At 30.7% G+C, this 22,839-nt stretch overlaps 1 protein-coding gene across 1 annotated transcript in view; it reads left to right on the forward strand.

The window, feature by feature from the left end:
* LOC129216443 (ATP-dependent DNA helicase PIF1-like) overlaps positions 1–18,624 on the forward strand; it is a 23,653-nt gene extending 5,029 nt beyond the window's left edge. Inside the window, exons 4-8 of the mRNA XM_054850660.1 lie at positions 2,729–2,835; positions 9,318–9,457; positions 12,703–12,897; positions 16,797–16,942; positions 18,406–18,624. Of these exons, the coding sequence (XP_054706635.1) occupies positions 2,729–2,835; positions 9,318–9,457; positions 12,703–12,897; positions 16,797–16,942; positions 18,406–18,624 (807 nt within the window). The remainder of the gene's footprint in view (positions 1–2,728; positions 2,836–9,317; positions 9,458–12,702; positions 12,898–16,796; positions 16,943–18,405) is intronic.
* The last annotated feature ends 4,215 nt before the right edge of the window (positions 18,625–22,839 follow it).

Below are 22,839 nucleotides of genomic sequence, written 5' to 3' on the forward strand. Positions count from 1 at the left end.
ATAGTATTAGGATGATCTTACTTTATTCAAACAACACATGTATTTTAACTAGAAGTCAGTAGACCAATACTATGTTAAGAAATTTTGTGAAACAATTTTTTTTTAATGGTTTCTTATGTGTTTTAAATAATTTCATGTAATTTTGCTGCAAAGTGTAGTCTTTTGTCATAATGAACTTGTAAATTTGCTTATTTAAAGAATTTTTTGCTCAGTTCCCATATCCATACTACACAGATTATCCGGGTATTTGCTCATCTGGATCTCCTTTGGCCCCAATAAGTTCGAATAAACAAGATTGTACTGTATATGAAGCAGTGGTAAGCAAAAGGATGTAAATGGCAAAAATAAAAATTTGTTGATAACCGGTACAAATGGTAGATGAACCTCTCCTTTGTCTTTTAGCAAGAGATAGTATTTGTAGCCCTGGTAGGTTTTGCTATACAGCATGATTTAGAAAAACTTACCAATGAAAGTCTACCTAGGACCTTACCTTTAAATGCATTTTACTCAAAACTCGAAAATGTCTAATTACATCTCTTTGCTTCTCACTGCTTCATATGTTCTTGAATATGTGCATAGTTTACTGAGAAACATTGTGTGTTGATTAAAGTGAAAGAAAACATTTTTAAATATTACATTTTGATTATGTGCAAAAGTCTCTTATAATAGACTTTTTTGGTTAAAAAATTTAATTATGGAATAATAGTTGAAATTTCTATCAAAGGATTTATTGGTGATGTTTGTCGCTGAATTATAGCATGAGAGGCTAAGGAACATATGCTTAAAATGACCATTAAAATGCAGCTTATTTGTCATCGGAAGCATGTCAAATAAATGTCAAAGAGATAAATGTATCTAAACTTTCATTTGAAACTTTATTTGAAAAGCATTTAATCTTATGGTGCCTCAATTTCTCCAGAGAATTGAATTAAGGTGTGATTTTTTAATTTAAAATATATTATGGTAGGCTCTTCATGCAAAATGAGATCAGGGCAACTGGCAAAGGCCATTGTTTTTCTCAGTCCCTTTAAGTTGCTATTCGATTCATTAAAAAGAGCTGTAATGAGTAGAATCAGGGGTAGGAGTTGTCCAAAAATTTAGAGTTTTGTCCTAAAATTCCTAAAATTTTCACGATTATATTCCATACTTGTGCACAGAAAAAGAAAATTCAACCTAAAAATGAAACTTTTCATGGTGATATGTCTATATTTTAGGATAAAATGAACTTGCTAGACCCTAAGAAAGTTTTTCTAAAACAAAAACATATGCTGATGCCGCCTTTTTTCTGGAGAAGGTGGGGGGGGGGGGGGGGATGTATTTATCCATAACATATGCTCAATATAAAGCTGTCTGTTTTATCTATACTTTATTATTCTGGCAGTCATTGCTCTTTTGCAATAAAATATATAAAAATAAAACAGCATAGAAAGCATGGACAGCAGAAGTTGTAGAAAAACAGTCATAGTGGAAGGGGACTGGTATTTTTGATTTTTTTCCCCTCAAACAGAAATGAAAAATATGTAAACCATGTTAGCTGAGATGTTGCTCCCTAACCTGGTTAAAATAGGAACTTATTGCTTGCATATTGTGCATAATGCTATGCACAAAGGAGTTGATAAACTTTTGCTCCACATAGATAATTTTGCATTAAACATTCATCAATGGTCTAAAGTACCACCAACCATGAGGATAGATTTTTATTCCTTGCGAGTTGAATTGCTAGATGAAGCTTTAGCTGATCATGTCTTTTTACGACATGTTGAAACAAGGTGGTTATAACTCTTTTGCCTGTATGTGATTGACTGATTGAGCAGTATTTAGTTATTGAACGTTATTTCTTAAATCTATATCTGTTCAGTATGAAGGTGGCAATTTAGATAGATATAATCAAACTACAAGTTCATTGGAAGATCCATTTATGCTTGTACACTTACATTTTGTCTCATTTCTCTCTGGTCTGCTCAAAAAATATGTACTACTTTACAGAAAGAAAGTCCAGTTGTTCATTTTTGGTACCTAAAATCGAACAAACGTAATAGAAGTACAATTTTAAAGTTCATGAAATCCAAAGTAGTGGGAGACAAAAAAATTTATTTTGAAATAAAATGTTTATTTGTGTACTTATTATACAGTTAAATTCATTAAAAGATTTTCTTTTTAAATTGCCTGTTTAAATTAACTCAGATTCAAATCGTAAGATAAAACCTACTTCATAATGTGTCACTGGGTTGAAAAATAAAAGATTGAATTGAATTTGAATTGATTGATTGCCCACTACAAAAATCAAGCTTATAAATTACATTTTAGTTATCAAAACTTGATATATGTTGTCCTAAAAATGTCTTAAAATTTTATCAAAATTGTTTTCTAAAATTTTTGAAATCATCACTCCGACCCCTGAGTACAATTCAAAATAGCTTTTTTAGATGATAATAGGATTAAATTTTTGGAAAAGGCAGCTCTTTTCAAGCCAGATCTGCTACTTAATGATTTATCAGAGAAATGAAACATTCCACTTAAAATAATAATAATACATAATGTATTTTTTTCTGGAAAGCAACCAAAGGAGCAGAAATGAGATATAATGAGACTCTTCGAATCCCTGCAAATTTTTTCTGGAAAAGTTTAACCGCAAAAAATAGGTGTCAAAAAACTCTGATGCATTGTATTGATATGGATAACTGACTCTTCAAGTCATATAGAGTTTTTTTTTTTCTTCTCTATATAGAGTGAAGCTTGGAGAAATTGCATTGATGTTAATATTGAATTAAAACAAGTCAAGAGACAAAATGATAAGGATTTTATAAATCTTTTGCAAGATGTCCGGAGAGGCAGGTAAAGTACTTACACTTCAATTTGAGAAATCACATGAGAATAAGTATTGAAGATCAACCATAATGATTGGTGAATTTCAAAGCTAGGGATGGGGAACTGATGAATAATGTATTATTTGTCATAGTACTTTCTTATGAAATTATAATAGAAAATCATAAAATAAGAATTTTTAAAGCAAAGATACTGATCATAATGTTAGGCAGATATTTATTGAAATCACAAATTTACAATTATTTAAAATGCATGCACTCAAATCAATCTCCATATTTGATCATTATTTATACCAGAGAATCATGAAATGTGTTAAATTTAAAAAAAAAAGCTTCTCCCTAAAGTGTCATTGATAAACTTTTGTAGAATGGTTTCTGGAATGAAAGTTTTCAGTCTTTAAAAAAAAAAAATCCATTCTATCCTTTGCATGCCCAGACAAATATTTTCCCTAATGCCTGTAAAGTAGTGGTTATGTGACTTGCATTGGTCTGACTTTGAGGTATAGATTGTAACATTGACGTGTAAAATTAATATTAGATTAGCCTGTGGGGATTTTTGCAACAAGATTAAAAACAAAAAAAAACTTTCTAAAAAAGTCCTAGCCAATGCAAAGAATATGTGAATATTGTTCAAATTTTTATTCCTCATTCAAAGTTTTTCTTACTAAACAGGGATGAGATTTTTCTGGCTTTTTCTGTTGGCTTTTAGAACCTTTCCTCCTCTTTTTGCCTTTTTTAGTCCTCATTGCCCTCCTATTTTTCTTAAACATCTGAAAAGATTCCGATTTTTCTAAATTTTCAGTCTCCGTTTTCTTATTCTTTCAATTTTTCCCCTCTAATCTTCATGCTCCACGATATGTGCGAAAAAAAAAACTGTTTGGGAAACATGCCAACAACATCAAACAAGCACATTGCCGAAAATTGCATGTCTTGCTTGACATTTCAATTTTTTTGCATCCTGCAAATATTTCAATCACTTTTAATGTTGGATGGTTTTTACCATATGCTACCTTATATCTTCTTATTTTATTCATCATTTCAATAATATTTTTATCTCTTAAACTTATTTTCGAAAAAAAATGCAGAAGTCTATCAAGAAAATGTGATCCGACTCCCAGTCTCGGATTTTAATGAAACATGGCAGGGTTCCCTTTTTAGCCTACTTTCCCAGTAAAAGTCAGAAAAAGAAGACAAGAAGTTCTGTCTAGAACTAGACAAGCCTACTTTCCCGTATACCCATACTACTTTCTAGTACCTGATCAATAATCTCAAAAATAGCTAAAATCGCAAATTTTTCAAACATATTTTTTAAATACTTTAAGCTGATTTCTAGGAATAAAATATTCCTCACTCATCTAAAAAAATTAGATGCATAAAAAAAAAATCGCAGCAACTTTTAAACAAAGCAGCTAATACACTTTTTTCCATTAAAAAAAAATCTTTAATAGCTTTCAAAACGAAAGAATAATAATTAAAATTAATAAGCTCATTAAAATGAATACATGATATCAAAAAAAAAATCGTTTCTTTTTCCCCTGTTGCCAAAAACATTATTTTAAATGAATTAATGCACTTACCAAAACAAAAACAAGAAAGAAAAAAAAACAATAAAATGTAAACTTAAAGAAATAATTTTCTTTGTCAAAAAAAAAAAATCGTCTGTGCATATTTTAATGTAGAAACATAAATGACTTCGAGTTTATTCGCCAAAAACTGAGTACCTAAATTGTAACTTTAGCGTAAAAATAAAAACAAGTCATATCAACAATAATTATTTCACAGTTAAAACCATAGCTGCGGAATCAGAGTCAGAGTCGATCTCATTTTGAGATAAAGGAGTCGGAGTCGAATATTTAAGAATCGAGTCAGTCATTTGTCCTCCGTGTATAAATTTTTGCCAAAACTACGAAGTCAGAGTCGAAGTCGGGGAGTCGGAGTCCGATTAATTGTCGGGCACAGGAGTCGGAGTCAAGTGCCCCTAAATTCTCGAAGTCGAAGTCTGGAGTTCGGCGTCAAGAGTTAATTAGAACAAAATTTGATTGAAGTACCGTATATACTCGCGTATAAGTCGAGAAATTTTGTCCAAAAAATGAGATCAAAGGAAGGGGGGTCGACTTATATGCGGGTCAAATTTTCCGAAAATTTTTTTCCGATCAACGAGAGCTGGGAAGCTACGAGAAATGCCGATGTGCGGTTACAGGTAGTTGCTGATAAGTTGATCGTGTGAAAAAGTAAACTTATTCAAAAATAATAACTAAAAAAACCTAAATAATACACATAAATAAAGATAATTTTATTCTTCTTTATTAAGGATCAAATCAGCAATTAACAAATATCGTGAAACGTATGAAAATATTTATCGTCAACAGTCACGCCATTCAGACTGAGAGTGCGTTCGACGAGCACGACCGGGAGCGACCGGTTAGTGAATCACGTGACAGCTAATGATCACGTGCTCAAATCAACAGGGCCCGACTAACTAAAAGTGAGGCCCAAGGCCCACAATAATTTGGAGGCCCCCTGAAGGCTATTATTTTAAAAATGTGTGTATTTTTTGTATAGTTGTAATGCTATGCATAATTCTTTAAGTAATTTGGGGCCCCTTAGGAAGAGGGGGCCCCAGGCCCAGGCCTAGTAGGCCTGTGCGGTAATCAGGCCCTGCAAATCAACCAATCAACTGCTTAGAATAGTAACCGCTGCGGTAACCGGTTGATCATAGAACGCCGCGGTTAGTAACTGGTTACTTACCGGTTTACCGGTGAGGTTCGTCGAACGCAACCTCTGATGTCATTGACGATTCTGCAGCCGCCGATGTATACGATGACGCGGTGATGACGGAAGCGGACTTTAATGAACTTTTTTTTTGCGTCCGACTCGGAATCCGAGTTTGAAGGCTTTTAGAAATGTTTTCCTATTTAATTCCTATTTTATTTGTAAATAAATGTGTTCATTATTTTGAAATTTCTTTGAAAATAATTCGCGATGTTTTTGGAAAGTGTGGGGGTCGACTTATACGCGGGTTTTAGATTTTTTCTGGATTTTTTCTCTGAAAAAGGGGGGGTCGACTTATACGCGAGATCGACCTATACGCGAGTATATACGGTAAATCCGCGTTCAAGTGCGGAATCTACATTGACTTTCAGTTTCCCCGTAGGCGCTATTGTTAAGGGATTTGAACTGTTCAAAATTGAACGGAAAATTGTTCAAATCAAAAAGATATTTTATATACAAGTTTTTCATCAAAATCTTTTTGCTACAAAGCTTGTTTGAAGTGTTCAAAATTGAACAAAAAATAGTTCAAATCAAAAAGTGAAATATGGGAATGAGGTGTCCTCGCCAAGATCTTTCGAACAAAAAAACGTTTTTTTCGAATCGGACTATTCATTTAAAAGTTTTTAGGGGGGGGGGGGGCAGACAGACAGACCAACAGACATTTTTCCCTATCTCAATACCCTACTTTCCAATTTTTAATTTTTCAATATTTATCTAATTATTTTATTTATTTTTGACTTCTTTTTGTTTTTCGGGATATTTTTAAGATGCATTAAGCCTTCTTTCATGCTTTTTTCTTTTTTCTCTCACTTTTACTGGGAAAGTAGGCTAAAAAAAGCATGAAAGAAGGATTAATGCATCTTAAAAATATCGCGAAAAACAAAAAAAAAATCAAAAATAAATAAAATAATTAAATATCGAAAAATTAAGAATTGGAAAGTAGGGTATTGAGATGGGGAAAAATGTTCGTCGGTCCGTCGGTCTGTCTGTCTGTCCCCCCTAATAACTTTTGAATGAATAGTCTGATTCGAACAAACTTTTTTTTGTTTGAAAGATCTCAACGAGGACACCTCATTCCCATATTTCACTTTTTGATTTGAGCTATTTTTTGTTCAATTTTGAACAGTTCAAAAAAACTTAACATTAGCGCCTACGGGGAAATTGAAGGCAATTCTGAACTATGAGGCGAATATGCTTCAAACAAACTTTGTAGGAAAAAGCTTTTGATAAAAAACTTGTATATAAAATATATTTTTGATTTGAACAATTTTCCATTCAATTTTGAACAGTTCAAATCCCTCAACATTAGTGCCTACGGGGAAACTGAAAGTCAATGTAGATTCCGTACTTGAAGGCGGATTTACTTCAAACAAATTTTGTTGGAAATAGCTCTTGACGCCAAACTCCAGACTCCGACTCCGAGAATTTAGGGGCACCTGACTCCGACTCCTACTCCTGTGCCCGACAATTAATCGGACTCCGACTCCCCGACTTAGACCCTGACTTTGTAGCTTCGGCAAAAATTTATACATGGAGGACAAATGACTGAGTCTGATTCTCGGATACTCGACTCCGACTCCTTTATCTCAAAATGAGATTGACTCCGACTCCGCAGCTATGGTTTTAACTGCGAAATAATTATTGTTGATATGACTTTTTTTTATTTTCACGCTCAAGTTTTAATTTAGGTATTTAGTTTTCGGGAAATAAACTCGAAGTCATTTATGTTTCTACATAAAGTTATGCGCAGACGATTATTATTATTATTATTATATTTTTTTTTTGACAATGAAAAGCATTTCTTTAAGTTGACATTTTATTAATTTTATTTATTTTGGTAAGTGCATTAATTCATTTGAAAAATTATTTTTGGCAACAGGGGAAAAAGAAACGATTTTTTTTTTGATATGATGTATTTATTTTAATCAGTTTATTAATTTTAATTATTATTTTTTTGTTTTGAAAACTGTTAAAGACTTTTTTTATGGAAAAAAGTGTACTAGCTGCTTTGTTTAAAAGGTGCTGCTATTTTATTTGTTCGTTTTTTTTAAATTTAATTTAATTTTTTATTTTATTTTTTACGCATTTATTTTTTTTAGATGAGTGAGGAATATTTTATTCCTAGAAATTAGCTTAAAATACTTAAAAAATATGTTTGAAACAATTTGCGACTTTAGCTATTTTTGAGAATATTGATCAGGTACTAGAAAGTAGTATGAGTATACCGGAAAGTAGGCTCGTATAGTTCTAGACAGAACTTCTTTTTTATGTATTTAAAGAAAGCCTACAAAATACTAATGGTGAATCACAAATGGCATAGGCATTACCGTCTGTCCAAATTTTTCTGGAATTCATGGTTAAATAAGGCAACTGCAAGTTGTTCTTATGATCCTGAAATAGTATTATGAAGTTTTTAAATCCAAATTTTGAGTTCCAATGCAAGAAAAAAGTTTGACCAATTATTTATATAAATAGCGATTCCTTTATTTTCAATTCTCACTATGGAAAGTATGTTCTACCACATAAGGAAAACTTAGATTTTTCATTGTCATTTTTTACTTTACAAACAAATTTCATTTTAAAATTTAGGTTCTCATTTTCAACACAATAAATTCAAATGTTTTTAACTATAAAAGATATTTTTCTCTAAAAAAAATACGAAAAATTGACTGTTGAATTTTTGACTATCATGGCTTGCAGGGCTGTTTTGATACAACTTCAGATAATATTCGCTTTTCCGCATTATTTTACAAAATTTTTTTGGTTTTCCTCCTTTTTGCTCTCTGACCACTCTCATCCCTGTACTAAAGTAATTGTAAAAGTTTAACGTGCAGGGAATAAAATGTTTAAATGTATCTGATTGCATCATATATTATTTATTACCTCTGGTTTAGGCTCATAATTATTTATTCATAGAATTGAGAATGAACTACCCTTTAAAACATTCTAAAAACCAACCAGAAGAGTATACTCTTTTGAATACTCTCTACGCTAGGGGCGGGGGGGGGGGGGGGGAGTATTCCAGTGTCCCTATTGAATATTTAAGAGTTCAGGCAAGCCTAGCTAAAAGACAAGAAATCTACACTTATTTGGCATAAATTTGTATTAAAGACTTTAAAAAAAAATAATAATGTAATTCTAGGTCCTTGTACTGAAGAACGGGTTCATTGTAAACTCAGAAATACTTGTATACAACTTTTAGTTGTAATTTTTCAGACTTAGGAAAAATTAAACACTGATAGATATAATTTTTCTATTTCACATAATGTTTTCTCACCTATGTTGTTGTTTATTTTGCTATTTACTATGTGATGTACACAGTTGCAATAAAAAACTTAAACTTAAGAAAACTTAAGTTTGAGTTTTTTGTTTTAAGAAAATGTCTTTTTATCATTTGAAAGTGCCCTTTTTCATAAATCGACCCTGCCCCTTTTTGGAAGAAATGTGAGCACTAGCCTCAAATTATAATTTACAGAAACACTGAGGAATCGTAATTCTTGATTGTGAATAACTTAGAATTGGCATTAACTAATTCAAGTTTTTATTCTTTTAAAATTTTATTCATTTTTTGGAGAAAAAATTAGCAATGTTATTGTACATTTATAATTATTGATTAAGCTTTATTTTGTATCTAGTTTTTTTAATCACAATATATTTTAAGAATTGATTTTTGTATTAGATGTGAAATTTTAAAGAAATTTCCTTACGATTTTTTCACAGGTCCAGTAAAGAAGTAGTTGCAAAATTGAAATCTACTTCTATGCAGAATATTGATAAAGATGGCATCTTAGCAACGAAACTTAGTACTCATAAAGATGACGTTGAGATTATTAACACTTCTCATCTAGCAAAATTACCAGGTTTGGATATTTTGGTATCCAAATCTTTCACTGGGAATTTTTTAAAGTATTACAGTGAATACTCATTAATCCAGACCCTATCAAAACCCAGGGTTTGAAATAACCCTGGGTTTTTGATCAATAACCCAGGTTTTTTTCTTCAGATTTTTGATGAAATGCCAGGGTCTTTTCAAGAATCATTTAAAACTCAAGATTTTAAACATTGTACCAAACCACTGTTTTGCTACAGTGGAGCCTCTTCATCAGTACAAGAAAACTCTCCACACAACAAGAAAGTTGTGAGAGTTGTCTTGTTATATGGTGAAATTTTTAACACTGATGAAGAGGCTCCATTTTGACCTTGAAATAACTTTTTGCTGCACTTTCTTGAGAATTTGCTTTATTTATATTGGTTTTTTCATTTTAATCATATTGTAGCTCAAAGCTTATTTAATCATTTTTCATTTACTGCTTTGTTACTTTTGACTTTTCATAGAGCTATGTATAATTTTAAATCATGCATCTATTTTTACTCAAATTTAATTTTAAAAAGGTCAAAATTAAAAAGAAAAAAAATCGAAAACTGTTTGATAGTTCTTTGAAGTATTATCAAAATTTTTCTAAAACACGACCATTTAAGAAGAAAACATATACCTCTATTCAGAAACAAATTTTGTGTGTAACATTTGTAAAAAACTGTTCCTTGTGATCCCAGAATTCATTATGTAGTAATATATTTTTTGCATGTTATTCTCAAAACATTCTCTAAACTAAGTGTTATGATAAAGGCGCAGATTTTCTCAGTAGTACAAGATATATTGGGCAAAAATACGAAGCTATATCTTTGTACATAAATGGCTACTTCTGTGGGGATGTCCAGGGTAAACTTCAAAACTACTGTGTGGACGGATTTTAATCGTTTTTTCACCATAGATAGCTACAATATCAGGGAGCAACTTAGGCTATAATTTATTCCTGAAAAACTTAGTTTAAAAACATTATGATGGAAAGCAGTAAATGTCATGTAATTGCCCCATTAAATAATTAAATATAAAACCCATTGTTACGAAAATTTGTTGCCTTACAACAGCAATATTAAAAGTAATCATAATGAAAATTTTGATATAAGGCTTCTCCGGAGCAAACATGAGTTTGAAATCATTTAAACATTTAGAAACTCTACTTTTTGCACACTTAGGGAAACATAGAGAGCTTTTATTTATTTTCTTATTCATTTAAATAAATCACACAGTTTTTTTGGTGATCTTTGTTTTTGTTAGTTCATATTTTAAAAATTCTTCAAATTTTTATATGCTTCAATTCAAGCTTTCGTTTCTAAATGAATACTCGTTCGTTCTTCATACTTATTGCTATTTTACTTTTATGGTTAAGGAAGAAGCTCAATTTTTTAATAACGTCAAAGCGTGTGTTTTGAGTTTTTTCAGTTAAAACAGAAAACGAAAGAAAGTAGCAATTGTTTCTCACAATTATTACTGACCCAAGCAACTCTGGGTACTTTTGCTAGTTTTGGTATAAATACAATTTATTGACTTATTGTATACCGCATAATTTTTGAAAGCAAGATCCACAAAAAGCTTTTGTAAATCATCTCCAACTTTTTCTTTTAAAATTTACCAAAGTATGCTTTTATCGAGCTTGTTATAAAAAAAGAAATTTGGTTGAACATTTGCAAAATATCAACAAATATGCTAAATAAAGGTGGCCATTCACTCTGGAAAACAGAAATTTTTTACAGAATTTTGAAATGCCTCTATAAAACCGGAAAACTCAGGGGAATTAGTGATCTACTCTGGAAATTACGACTGGTAATGTACAGTAAAACAGTAAAAACCCTCCAATGCGGACACTGACGGGACAAAATTTTTGTCCACAATGGAGGGGTGTTTGCATGACAGCGGTTTAATAATGTTATTTGCCTTGGAATCGTGGAATTAAAAATTGTCCGCATTTGAGGAGTGTCCATTCGGAGGGGTTTTACTGTATTGAATTTTACAGGGAACATTGTAAGTTGATTTTCCTCTGATGGGCTGTTTAAGTGCAATACTGATAAAGTATTTTTGTGATACTTGAGTATTAGACGTACTCTCATAAAGTCTGATTCTTCTACTTTCAGAGAAAAAATAAATAAAATTTGCGGAGAAGCGCTCCGTGCTTTCAAAAAAAACTAGAAATGTTTTTCCTAGTTTTTAAAAAAAATAAGTGTAAAAAAGCGGAGGAAAAAGAAATGAAACAAACATTTAGCATAGAACAAAAAAGCCCCCCCCCCCCAATCAGTTCTTTCTTGTGTAGACTTCGTTTTTAGATCAAGAATTTCAGTAAACGGCTTGTGTTTTCAGTTACAATATTTGTTATTTAGTAATTTTATTTTAAATCAATATCAGTAAAATTTTGCTTTTTAATTTTTTGTAGCCATATTATTGTCATTATTTTCAAAACCAGCACTGATTTCAGCACTATGAGTTGCTAGAAAGTTTAGTGAGTCTGGCTTTTCCTTACAATTGGCGATACTGTCGGTCATTAACTGACTTTGCTGTTAGTTCATGCAGCATAAAATTTAATCAGAATGTGTCAGTATTTATTCATTTAATGTTTCTTTTAAAAGTTGGACTGCTTGTAGAAAAATATTCTATATATATATATATATATATATATATATATATATATATATATATATATATATATATATATATATATATATATATATATTCTGAAAGAGAAAGTGAGAGATTTTGAGACTTTTTTTTTTTTTTTTTTTTAAATTTTGCCTTGCTAATAGTTATTGAATTTTTGTAAAAATTATAAAACTATTGACGAAGAAAAGGTTACTTGTACGTGTAAAAACCTATTTATTTTTTTGGAAACATGTCCTCATTGAACATGTACTTTGTAGAAAGTTTGTTTCAGTTTTGTGTCCTTTTGCATTCTGTTAATATTTTAATTTAAAGTTTGAAAGTTATTTTAACCTATACTACTGGACATTGTTCAACTCTATTTCTTATTTTGATTTTATTAATTTTTATAAGTGGACTTTTCTTTTATGAGTAACTAAAATGAAATGAATTAACATTTAAAAAGTTAGTGTTATTTTTTTAGTTCAAGATTTTTTTACATTTTTTGCTATTCATTGAGAGACTCTCTTGTGCGAAATGTTAAATATAAATGATCAATTCATAAATATAAATGGCGCAAGTCAAGATATAAGATTTTAATATTGCATAAGATAATCATAATTTTTCATTTATTAGGTGAATCTCAAGTGTTTTATGCAACAGATAACACCCCTAGTCTTATAGAGTTCATGAACAATCATTGTCCTGTATCGGATAAACTTGAATTAAAAGTTGGTGCTCAGGTTATGCTGACTAAAAATTTGGATCTTTCAAGAGGTCTTGTCAATGGGGCCCGTGGTGTGGTCGTAGCTTTTGAGAAAGAAACTCAAAGTAAGTGTATGAAAATCAAATCATTAGAAAGAGTGTTTATTGCTTTTATGTTAAGTTAGTTTTGTCCATCTAAATTGCACATACTTTTGTAGTTTTTTTTTTTTTTTTTTTTTTGTGAACGCACGTACTTTTATAAAAATTAAAGGTTATATTCTTTTCAAGACCGTAGCCAGAATTTCGTTTCAAGGGGGGGGGGGCACAAATTTTCCACAAAAACACGAAAAAGTCGTCTGTTGCTGTGATTTTTGAAGCATATTACGCATTGGAAGACATGTGCCAAAGGGGGGATGATAAAAAACAGAAAAATGGAAAAAATTTAGGAAGAAGCCGGGGTTTAGAGTTTGTGGTACTATTGATTGTTTTATTTTTTTTCTTTTGAATAGTAATTGCACTGAATTACCAAGAGTTAAAGTTACTTTGTGAAAGTGTGAGCAACTGTTTTCTCAGATAATTTAAACTTATTATTATAATATCATTTAATCAAAATTCAATAATGTAAAAGTTTTGTTGGTTCAGAAAAAGATATGTGGTGTCGCAAATGCCGCAATAGGGAAGTTTTCGATTTTTCAATTTTATTTTTATATGATAGAGTAACATGTATGAACATCATAGGTGAAAAAATTTTTGCGATACGATAAGTAGTTTTTTTTAAATTAATTTTTAAAGTTCAAGCTTTTGTGACGTCAAATGGCATAGGAAGTGATGTCATGCCCTCTTCCGATAGGGGAGAAGCCGAAGGTCACGCATTCGACTTCGAAGACGAAACGTAAAATGCTTATCTCCTCGCATTTAACTCCTCACGTTTCTGGAACATTAAACCTCTCATCCTCTCGGAAATATTCGAATAAAATCATTGATGTTACACGAGGAAGATTATTTAGATTGTGCTTTAACGTCTTCATGGTGTGTTCAAAAGGATTATTGAATTTCTAAAAAATAAAAATATCAGCACGCTCAAAATGTTCCTAGCGAAAACAAGGGATCTTCGGCGGAAGGCTGCCCATTCCCGCCCTGTGACGTTTCAGAAGCGCGCACTTTTGTGCATGGATTTTTAAAAATTCATTAAAAATCAACCACAGTGTTTTAAAATTCGGCGATGGTGAATTTTTTAGTTTTGAGGGTCAATTAACAATATCCAATAGCCAATCTATGAACATTTAATAGGTTGCAACTTCCCTATTGAGAAAGATACCAATGATATTAGGACCTTTAATTGGCCCTCAATCACTTTTTATGAACTCTGAGGGTCAAGGGAGGGCCAAATGATTGTTTGTAAGGGAGGAGCAGAACTAGGAGCATTTTTAATATTTTGAAATGCATGCCAAACTGACACTGGGTTCGGTATCTCATTTCAGACGCGATTTCAAAAGACTTTTTTTAACGCAATTTCAGGCTATATTTGGCAATAACACTTGGAAAATGGTTTGGTTTTGTAGATACTCCCCTGGGAAATTTTGAAGCGTTAGAAACACATTTGGGACTGTCCCCCGGAAAAATTTGTTATTGAAGTTTTAAAAACGCAATTTTGGGGTACATGTTGACATATTAGGAAAGGAGGTGGTTGATCTGACTCAAAACTTTTTTGAAGTTATAAGGCCTATGCTTGGTGATGCTGAGGGAAAAGAGAAAGTTCGGGGGGGGGGGGGTCTCAAAGTTTAGACAATAAGACTTTAAAAACGCCATTGTGAATTTTCTTTGGATGAGTTTATGGGATGGGAATTGAAACTTAGAAGCCTTCCCTCCGTAAAACACATTCTAAAGTTCTCTTCCGCAACGTTAGACAATGCAAAGAGTTTCCCCAGGGAAAATTGTTCGCAATCAAAGTCAAAGAAATGTGATTTTCGATTATGTTTGATGCGACAGCATAAGGAGCGGGTTATCAGCTGCTGTCCTCCCTTATATTTTCGCAATCAAAATTCCGTAATACAATTTAAAGTTACCTTTAATGATACTAGGGAAGATGGCAGGGATAGGGGACTCTGACCCTAACATTTTTCAAAATTGAGGTTCTAAAAATGAAAGTTTGAACTCTCTTTAATCTTGTCAGAGGGGTTAAAACCCTCCTTTGGATCATCGGTAAGATTTTTTATCGCAATACTTAAACTTGCTGCCCTTAGTCAGAAGTTGCAGTTGTGGGAGGATCTGACTCTCAGGGCCATTCCGAGGTCAAAAAGTGAATAGGAGGTGCATAAAATTGAAGGCCTCCTTTTTTATATCTTATGTGTCTTAAATACATGGGCTTCTCTCCCAGAAAGTTTAAGGATTTGTAGTCACGAAAATGCATTTTTGACAATCTTTAGTAATGTTAGAGAGAGAAGAGGTTTGAGGGTGCTCCCTTGTTCATTTTTCGAAACTGCAATTGAAAAACTGCAATACATTGTTAAGGGCGGTTCGAGAGTTCGCCAACATCGCAGTTTTAGAAGATTTTGGTGCTACTAAGGAGAAGAAAGATTCAAAGGCTCAACCCCGGAAATTTTCTTAATTTGTAATTTTAAAAATGCTTTTTAGACAATTTTTGAAAATATAAAGGGGGGGGGGAGGTTTAGGGGCACTCCTCTGGTCCTTTTTTTTAATTGAATCTTTCAAATGCTATTGTTGATTATTACCTAATTATGGTATAAAGGCGGGTTTGGGGGTTCTCCAACCAAATTTTTCAAAAAATAGTTGCAAAAACGCAGCTTTAGATAATCCTTAGTATATTAGGAGGAAGAGAGATTCGGGGTCAATCTCCGGGAATTTTTTGAAATTGAAATCTTTAAGGCATGATTGTAGACTCTTTAGCAACGTTAAATACAAATACAAATGTGACGACCAGCAACAGGCTCTGGGCCCAGCTAGGCTAGTCCTAATCAATTTATTAGTCCCCAATGAAGATCAATGGCCCTCTTAAAGCTATCCACTCCCTTGCTCATTACTGCCTCTTCCGTTAAGCTATTCCAAGTGCCCACGACCCTGCTAAAGTAGTAGTTTTTCCTGATTTCCAGGTTAGCCTGAGATTTAAATAGCTTAAAACAATGACCCCTTGTCCTGCTTTCTCCGCAAAAATTTAATCCATTTACATCTTTCATTTTGATAAATTTAAATAACTGAATCATGTCCCCTCTGACTCTCCTTTGCTCCAGGCTATACATCTTAAGCCTATTAAGTCTGGTATCATAATCTAAATCTGAGAGTCCCCTTACTAATTTAGTTACCCTTCTTTGAACCCTTTCCAATACAAAAATATCTTCAGATAAGGCGACCAAAACTGAACAGCATATTCCAAATGAGGTCTTACTAAACTCCTATATAAAGGCAGAAGAACTTTCTTAGATTTGTTAGAAATAGATCTATTGATGAACCCAAGCATTTTGTTGGCTTTGTTACTAGCAATACTGCACTGTTGACTAAACTTGAAGTCCTGATTTATAAAGATACCCAGATCCATAACATTTTCTGCCTGATTTATGACTGAACCCTGTAAACGATATCTCATACGCTTATTTCCATGACCTAAGTGTAGCACTTGACATTTCACTACATTAACTGCCATACCCCATTTATCTGCCCACTTAGTAATATGATCTAAATCCTCTTGCAGCTGTTTTACTTGTTCTTCATTTTCAACAATCCCCATAACTTTTACATCGTCAGCAAAACAATTCATGCTTCCAGAAATATTTTCATTGATGTCATTCATAAATATAATAAACAAAAGAGGCCCTAAAACTGATCCCTTAGGAACCCCACTTAAAACATCACTCCAATTAGAATGATTTCCTCTCACAACTGATTAAAAGATACTTAAAGTTACTGGCAATCTTTCCATTTCATATAAACACTGTACCAGTTACTGTTTATTAATGGATTAGGTTTGTACTTAAATCACTAATTGAAGGCTTTTTAATATTAATTTTCAGAGCTTCCAATTGTAAAGTTTGTGTGTGGGGTTCAGGAAGCAGTTCAGTATGAGAAGTGGACTGTCAGAGCCCACAGTGGTTTAATCCTTGTGAGAAAAATGCTGCCTTTAAAACTGGCTTGGGCTATGTCAATTCACAAATCTCAGGTAACTCTTTTTATATTTGAGAATCCCCAATAGCACATTTTGATGAAGTGTAACCTGTGTTGATATGTTTTCATAATAAACTTTTTACATTAACACATTTTTTATACAGATTTGTATGGGATTTCAAAACAATTTTTAAAAAAAAATATGTATATTGCTGGTTTACATTATTCATTTATTTTGTTGTGTGTATGATAAAAAGTAGAGGAATCAATACAAAATAACAAGAAGTTCCGTCCAGTACTAAAGGAGCCTAATTTTCCATATACCAACATCCACACTTTCTAGAATTTAATACAAATTATTCTAACTAGCTAAGCAAAGTCAGTGCAATTCCTTTTAACTAGCTAATCAATATTATTTTAACTGAAATATATGTTAAACATACCTTTTTTTTAAATTCATTATTTTTTTCCAAAATAAAATAATAATAATAATTAAATTAAAAAGTACTTCAAAATAAGTAGGGGAGCATGGGGCAAAGCGAAATGGCAGGGCAAAGTGAAATGGTGAAATATTTACTCTGCTTTTAGCTCCACCTATCTGGTATCATTTTAATTATGTAATACCATATGTAGTCTATTCTAGTCAGGAAAAAATACCGCTGAAGATTTAAACAGGTAGTACATGCAATTTTTAAAAAATGATACTCATATTGTAATATTTTGTAAGTCAAAAATTACTTTTGTTAATATTATATGATAAAGCTATTGGAATAAACATTTTAAATATTAATTGATGCCTCCTAATATTCAATGTAGTATTAGCTTAGTTAATGTTGAGCTTATTTGTATTTTAAATAAACTGTGCAATTAGTCAAGTATATACGGGACAAAGTTAAATAGTTTCATTTGGTCACTCAATCATTTAATATAAATCACTTACATTTTCATTAATTAATTCCTTTACATTCCTTCATTTAGTAATTCACTTATTTGTTCATTCATTCACTTATTTTCTTATTCATTCATTCTTTTACTCACTCATTTATTTTTTCTCATACATTAATTGATTTATTCATTTAATTATTTGTTTCTTGTTTCATTATCTTTTCATTTATTCATTCAACCTTTTATTTACAGATTCTTTTGATCGAAAATATGTGTTTGAATTGAATAGAATATATTTCATTAGAAAAATATTTTATTTTTCACTTTGCCCCATGCCAAAAAAAAAAGTGAAAAATTTTCACTTTTTTGAAGACTTAAATTTACTGCCAAAAGTAAAAAATACTGCTTCAATGTAAGTTTTGTAAAAAAAAAAAAAAAAACACTGTACTTTGCATACTGTAATTTTCAAAACAAATTTCTGATTTCTTCATTTTGAAAAAAATGCAATCATCTTAACTCTTTCTCTTTGCCCCACATTACCCTACATTTTATGTTTAAAAAACCCTTTGTAGCTCTTTTGAGTAAAAGTAAAGTTTAATTTACTTTATTATGTTATTTATTAAATATTTTTAGGGAATGACATTAGACTGCGTTGAAGTTTCACTGTCTCGAGTATTTGAATGTGGACAAGCTTATGTTGCTTTATCTAGAGCTCGAAGCATGAAAGGACTAAGAGTACTAGATATTGAACCATCAAGCATTCGAGCTGATCCTCAAGTGCTGAAGTTTTATCATCGATTACAATGTATAACTCCACTTTTCCAATCTGAAATTGAAGAATTTTTATCATGAAAAAAGGTTTTGTTTAAAATTCCCGTTCTATAAAACATAAAGACTTTGACTACGACTCTTAAACTTGAGAGTTTTTTTAATGACCAGATGCATTCTGTTTTTTTCCTTATAAGAACTTTAAACATTTGCTCATCATTTTTTGAGCGTGTTTTAAGCTGCTCAGGTAATTATTCTATGACATTTGAGTCATTCTTCAAAAAGTGTAACTTTTTCTGTCACACGCCTTTTACAGTAAGAACTTTAAGAAACAATTCATTTAATAATGCTTTTTAATTTCATCAAAAATATATCTATTTAAACCTGCTAACAATTTTTTAATAATATTTTTTCTTTTAGTATATTTTTGGTTCACAATATGTAAATTCTCACCTCTGTGGTATGTCACACACCTTGTGTGATTGTTTATGTTGCTCAATAACTTGTTTAATTAAAAGTATATACTTATTTATTTATTATATTTTTCACAAGTGTCTCAAATACTAATTGTTTAAGTATATTTAATTTTTTAATATTGTGTTTTAATTTGTTTTAGTAGGATGAGGAATCATGTCTCACCTCCTTTACCTATACACAAAATGCCTTTCCTCATTAACATGTGGCAGTAATGACATCAAATTTTATTTTCCATGATATAATTTCGATCCATGATTACCCCCTTGTTTATTTTCAACCATAAAATGAGATTTTGTCTATTAACAAGAAAATAGATTTCGTTTTAAAAACTAAGTGTGGTTATTGTGACTTCTCACCTCCGTGAAATTAAATTTCAAGGATGTAAATTAATGAAAAAAAGAAGTGAACATGTTTTCATTTGCTTAACATGTGCAGATTGTAGCAACAAAGACAAAAAATATTTCCCTGAAAAATGTATCCATTAGGCCTATATTAATGGAACATTCCTCACTTCCACTTATCAATGTCATTATCTCTGAGGTGAAAATAAATAATTGAGGGGAAATATATCAATCTTAGGCATTCTACCAAAATTACAAATTGCCAGTATATTCTCAAATTTACTAAATACTATTTTTCAACTCACATTTGAACAGAAAAAATAACTGCTAATTAAGCTGTACTTTAATTAAGAGAACTTAATATTAGATTCCCACTAATCATTAAAATAACTCATTGTTTGCACAATTAACAAAATTACTATTTTGATATTAAATTATTAATATATATTTTTTTAATTTCCGTAAACAAGGCGTTTTATATATATATATATGTATATATATAATTTTTTTTTTATGAGTAAAATAATTGGAACTTAGCTGGGCCATTTTTTATGTTTACTTCTAGTAGGTAAAACTTTCATGTAAGAATGAAAAAAGAAAAAAAAGAAAACAAAAGATTTCAAAATTGAAAAATATTTGTATTCAAAAGTTACATTTTCTGGAGAAAGACCCATATATATAATTCGTAACTTTTGCATATGAGAAATGTTTTCTAACTTGTTTTAATGCCAAAGATTAGTTATAATTTTATTATTTTTTTTTCTTGGTAAACAATTTGAAAGTAGTCAACGCTTTCAAAATTTGTATATAAATTTATTTACACATCCATTGTTGAACCTATTTTCAAACATAAGGAAACTGAATTGTTTTCTTTTTATTTATGTTTAAAATATTGTAATCAGCTAGTTTCAAAGAAAAATTATGAAAATCAATTATTGAAAATTAAATTTTAATAAGCTATAAGCATGCTTTTTTTGTGTGTGTCTGTTAAAATAATCAAGAACTGTTGTGTAAGGTTTTAAAAAATTTAAAACAATAATAATTATTAAATTATAATTTTTTTTGTACAAAGCTATCAAAACTAACTTAATTTATTAGTTTCTGAATTGTAGAATGCTTAAAATGAAATTTGTTCTATATCTGGTTGAGATTTAAATACAATGAAAAAGCTGAATTTCTTTCAACGTTTGTTTGATTTAGTATTTTCTGTGTTCTAGAATGCATAAAATGTAATTTGTTACTTTTCTGGTAGAGATTTAAATAAATTGAAAAAAACCTGAATTTCTTAAATGTTATGTTACATTTAAGAAATTCAGTGTTATATTTATGTATTTTTTTATATTACATTGCTACAAACTTGGCAACAGTCTACCCAGAGGAAAATTTTGCCTTGCATAATAATTTTTAAAAAATTCTGCGTCAAATTTCATAAATCTGAAATCCATAATTATTTAACATGATTGCTATAAGCTATGTTAATGTTATGGAATAGATTACTGTGGTGTACACATTATAATCCATAATTGATTTGATGCCAAACATTTGTAATTGTAAGTATTTTTTAATTTAATAACTTGATTTTTTATGCTTTTATCCTTCTTTTTATTCTTATTTATTTATTTATCATGTATTTTTATTAACCAATTATCAAACATTTTCACTTTTATTTCACTCTTTTATTTATTTATTGTCTTGCATATTTATTTAATGTTGGTTGTGTCCTTATTCAGTGTTATTTATTTTTCAAAGTTTTTTATGAATATCAATTATTAGTAATGTTTTTATAAATATCAACAACTTGCTTTTATATTTTAATTGTTGTTAACTTGTTTTAGATTTCTGTCTGAAGTCTTTAAATAATTGCAAAAAAAACTTCACTGTTAAAGATTTCTAACTATCTTTTTTTTTTTTTTTTAAATATAAAAGTTGTAATAATCAGTATCAAAAAAAAAAATTACATATTTAAAATGTACAATATATATTTTAGTATTTATTTTTTAGGTTTTTTTAAACAATTTCATGAAAGAGTATGTGAATAAAATTTTAACTGAAAGGAGCTTCAGGGTTTTTTCTATAGTTGTTTAAAGTAAGTTTCATTGCTTCAGTTACACATTTACTCTATGAAGATATATATTGTTAGTACTAATACAATCACAGAATTACTTCTCTTTTTGTCAAGTCAGGGGCATGGGCGCCCATATGCAAAGTTGTAAGGGGGGGCGGCGCTCAGATATTTTCTCTATGGTTTAGCAGGATATTTTCCCCGTGGAAACCGATTTCAGTACAGATTAAAGGTATTAAAGTTTGACATTTTTGATAAATTACACAGGCCTACATGTTTTTTGGTGTTTTGAATTTGATAAGTGTCCTTAGCTAATACGATTACACTGATTCTGAATATGAATTTGGTTTGAGGCCGTCACGCAAGATTTTTCACAAAATGAAAATGTCCTTATGAGATATTTTGTACTAAAGCAAAAAAGTACCTTATTGATATTTCCTCAATTGAATTGAAATTGTTTCTTTAATATCTCCTACTGCCAAGAAAACTAAATGTCGGCCACCAACAAAACCAAATATCCCCCACCAAGAAAGAAGAAAGAAAATAAACATGTGACCAAGAACAGTTTACATGGCAGAACAAGTTGGGTTTTTCACTCCTCTGTATCTCAGTCTCCCGAAGTTGATTTTTGGTTTACTCAATCTCTAGTCACCCTTGCCGAAGCCTTGATACATCGATTAAAAATATTTTAGTATAATGTTATTTTTATTTTATTTCATTTCAGTGGTAACTCACTTTCTCATATGTCAAAGTGAACTTGACGGCATCAGCAGTTGTTTATTAAATCCAAAGAAAAGAAGTTAAATAAATAGCATGTTACATGTTCCAGTGGCGTACCCAGAAATTAATTTTAGAGGCTGAAGCTTTGTCATTTTACCCCTGCATATGCCACTGCACCCTACTGTGTAATAATTATAAACAGCAATAAATGTTTTTTTGCAAAGCGTTTTAGTGAACAGTCCGTTTTTACAATACCAACAAGAAAAAACAATCGCTAACAAACCTTAACAAAGCATTTTGTTAACAAGATAGTACAAAATAAATAATTATTATAAATGATTATAATAAATCAATATATTTATATGTATATACCATTCTTCTTACTTACATTACTAAGTACTTCCAAGCAATTGTTGTATCATAAATTTAAATATACTTCTTCAAAACACATTTGGGAAAAAATTTACACAAGCAAATAGACGCACATAGTGCTCGTCATTTTTGTCAAAGAGCTAAATTGAAACATTATTTTGTGAGAACACTGGAAATCTCAAAACAAGGGGTCCTACGGAAGGGCCCTAAGCAATAAATTCAATAAAACTCTCTTGGGAAATCTTCCGACATAGACGAGGCGGGACCTCGAAGCACTTTTGGAAACAAAAATGGTAAGATGTTCCACATGTGAGTTGACAGTTGAGT

This window comes from Uloborus diversus, chromosome 1 (assembly GCF_026930045.1).
Source record: "Uloborus diversus isolate 005 chromosome 1, Udiv.v.3.1, whole genome shotgun sequence".
Lineage (NCBI taxonomy): Eukaryota > Metazoa > Arthropoda > Arachnida > Araneae > Uloboridae > Uloborus > Uloborus diversus.